Source organism: Ovis canadensis, chromosome 13, assembly GCF_042477335.2.
Source record: "Ovis canadensis isolate MfBH-ARS-UI-01 breed Bighorn chromosome 13, ARS-UI_OviCan_v2, whole genome shotgun sequence".
NCBI classification, from domain to species: Eukaryota; Metazoa; Chordata; class Mammalia; order Artiodactyla; family Bovidae; genus Ovis; species Ovis canadensis.
The window spans coordinates 75230756-75234172 of NC_091257.1; the positions used below are offsets into that span (position 1 = coordinate 75230756).

Consider the following 3417-nt stretch of genomic DNA (forward strand, 5'->3'; position numbering starts at 1 on the left):
TTCAATGATAAAGCAAAGTCCTAGTTCCTCCCCAAGGGATCTACATAACAATTACATATTCCCCAAGGGATATATAATAACAAGTGGAAGATGGTAACTATATGCTGACCACAAGCAGGGAGACCCTAGACTGGTTGGAACCAGAAGATTGATGGTTAAGATTCCTGAAACATCACCCTGTTACTTCACCACCAACCAATCAGAAGAAAATACATGAGCTGCAACCCTCACCCCAAATGCTACCTTTAAAAACCTTCCCTGAGCGCCGGGTCGTCAAGATGTCGTTCCCCAAGTACGAGCCATCGCGCTTGGCCAGCCTACCTACTACCCTCGACCCAGCTGAATACGACATATCTTCTGAAACCCGGAAAGCACAAGCCGAGCGGTTGGCCATAAGATCCCGGCTTAAACGGGAATACCAGCTTCAGTACAACGACCCTAGTCGCCGAGGGGTTGTCGAAGATCCTGCCTTGATTCGTTGGACCTATGCAAGATCAGCAAATGTCTATCCCAATTTCAGACCCAATACCAAGACCTCCCTCTTAGGAGCTCTGTTCGGAATTGGGCCCCTCATCTTCTGGTATTACGTTTTCAAAACTGACAGAGATAGGAAAGAAAAACTTATCCAGGAAGGAAAATTGGATCGAACATTTAACATCTCATATTAAGTCTGACAATGATGTCTATATGTACTATTGTTTAAATAAATCAATTAATCACTAAAAAAAAAAAAAAAAAAAAAAAAAACCTTCCCTGAGAGCCAGTAGGGATTTTGGGTCTTTGGAGCACGCACTGCCCATTCTCCTTGCTTTGTGCCCTGCAATAAACACCGTACTTTCCTAGTCAGTAGACTGACTTTGCTGCCTGGGGAGTGAGCGGACCTGAATTCCATTTGGTAACAGTATCTTCACATCATCTTCTTAAGAAGACACCAGGCATATTGGATTAAGGACCTGTTCTACTCCACTATGATCTTATCATAACTAATTACATCCACAATGATCCCTTTTTCCAAATAAGCTCACATTTGGGGGGTTAAGACTTCAACATATATTTTGAGGGACTCAGGTCAGACCAAAATAGCGTATGCTGACATAACAAACAGCACAATGCAACAATGGTTTCTTTCTTCTTTCTCATCCTTCCTGTCCCCAGTGGGAATCATCAGGTGAGTTCATGGGAACCTCATTGGAACCAAAAATTTTGACCATTTGATGCTATTGCTGTCTCAACACAGGGTTTCAGGTTCTCTGCAGTAAGGAAAGGAAGCAGAGAATCACACGAAGGTTCTTTAAAGTGTCCAGTGGTCAAAGCAAGTCACATGGCCATGCCTAACTTCAAGAGGAGAGTCTTGCGGGGAGAAGAGACCAGAAGATGTAGTGGTAGGGACAGGATGTTAACTTAAGTGAACATTAAATACTTAAATTCTCATGTTTGCTTTTACATTTAAATGGTGATACCCTCCAGAAAACCTGGAAGATGCAGAAGCTTTGGATAAAGAGGGGATGTAGGGAGAACCAAGGGAACATGAGAAAATATGCAAGTCTAAGACAACCGGAAGCTGAAAGAGGACCTGCCGGGTACCGATGCCTCGCTGGGTGATGCATGTGCCATCTTATTTATCCTCATAGTGACTTGAGGGGTAGGTATTATCCCCCATTCTACTGAGGAGGTACTGAGACTCAGCAACTTGCCTATGCTACACAGCCTCAATGGGCTGAACAAAAGGAAGAGCTGACTGGAGCCACATCAGCTCTTGTGCTAATGTGCTAATGTGTGCTAAATTGCTTCAGTCATGTCTGACTCTCCCAAATTTTGTGGCTTAACAAAACAAATATCTACTATCGTCATCTTTTCTGTGAGTCACCTGGACAATTTTTCTGGTCTGGACTGTGTGGTCTAGAATGTCTTTAGCTAGGCCTGGGTGGTCAGGGATGTCTTCAGTCATTTGGAGTTCAGTTTAGTGTCAGCTGGGCTGATAGGATGACCTGACCACATGTCTCTCATCATCCAGTAGGCTAGCTGGGGCTTGCTCACACCACGGTCCCAGGGTCCCAGGTGAGCTAGAGAGATGGCCCTAGGGCACAACCCCTTTCAAACCTCACATTTGAAAGTGTTCAGCTGGCCAAAGCAAGTCACATGGCCAAGGCCAGCTTCAAGGGGTGGAGACATAGTCTCCATCTCTTAAAGGGAGGAGCTGGAAAGACACATTGCAAAGAAACATGCTTACAGGGGTGTGGATCTGTGGTCAGTATTGCAGTCTACCCCAAAACAAAACCCAGTATCCAACAATAGGGAATGAATTAAGAAAACCTTGGCTGTACAAGTGGAGGCTTATGCCACCATTAAACATGTGCTTAGAGAAGTATCTTCTGCTGTAGAAAGTACTTCGTAATACATCAATTCAGTTCAGTCACTCAGTCATCTCTGACTCTCTGCAACCCCATGGACTGCAGCACGCCTAGAGCATTAAACACATAGGAAGTGTGGGCTACTAAATTACATATACCATTTCATAGCCTTCAGATTGCTACTGAAGTAAAGTGTGACATTACCAAGGGATGGCAGGAGTGTAGAGAATGGAAACTCGGTGCAGCCACTCCACTTGGAAGCACAGACTGGAAATCTACCCAGACTGGCCACACATGTCCCCCACGTCCCAGAAGGAGCATGCCTCCATCCATACCCTACATAAACACTTGTTCATGGCACAAGGGCTAGTGTGTAGGAGCCACAGAAGCCTGGTTAGGAACTACTGAAGAATTGCATTCACCCCATGTCCATCCACGGAGGCTGAATAAATAAAAAGTAGTGTGATTACATGCTGCACAGCTGCACAGCCGTGGAAAGGCGAGGACCCCTGTCACAGGATCTATATGTGATATTTGTGTAGATCTGGAAAACACAGTGTGCCCACAGGACATTGCTGACAGTTTAATAGCATACCTTTGAGTTCTGAAAACACAAAAATAGTACCACTAAATACGGATATGTACATATGGACCTGTGGGCCTGGAGGAGAGAAAACGAGACTGGGGGAGGAGGATGTCGGCGAGGCCAACTTAACCTGTAATAGTATTTCATGTCTTTAAAAAATCTGGGAAAACTTGCAAAGATGTTGGCAGGTGCCCATTTGGAGTGATGGGTATAGGGGGTGGTATTATATTACCTTGTGCATTTTTTAAGTTCCTGTGTCAAAAAAATAAATCCAGTGTAAGTAAAATGAAATTAAAAATGACTTAGAAAATATTGCGTTGAGGTTTGAGGGAGGTTTGTTTAGGGTTTCATTTTTTTTTTTCCTACAAAACCACCCCAAATTATATGCATCTATTTGTAGAATGGTTGGGGGAAAGATACTCCAAAATGTTCGCTATGGTTTTTGCCCCTGGCTTGGGAGAGCTCAGGCACCATGTATTT

At 44.2% G+C, this 3417-nt stretch overlaps 1 protein-coding gene across 1 annotated transcript; it reads left to right on the top strand.

The window, feature by feature from the left end:
• Window positions 1–268: 268 nt before the first annotated feature.
• LOC138416866 (NADH dehydrogenase [ubiquinone] 1 beta subcomplex subunit 4) lies at window positions 269–747 on the top strand. Its single transcript, XM_069546353.2, has one exon. The coding sequence runs from the start codon at window positions 279–281 to the stop codon at window positions 666–668; it is 390 nt and encodes a 129-aa protein (XP_069402454.1). The 5' UTR covers window positions 269–278; the 3' UTR covers window positions 669–747.
• Window positions 748–3417: the final 2670 nt, after the last annotated feature.

Coding starts and splice junctions, on each gene's coding strand:
- LOC138416866 (XM_069546353.2), top strand. CDS start 279: ATGTCGTTCCCCAAGTACGAGCCATCGCGCTTGGCCAGCCTACCTACT.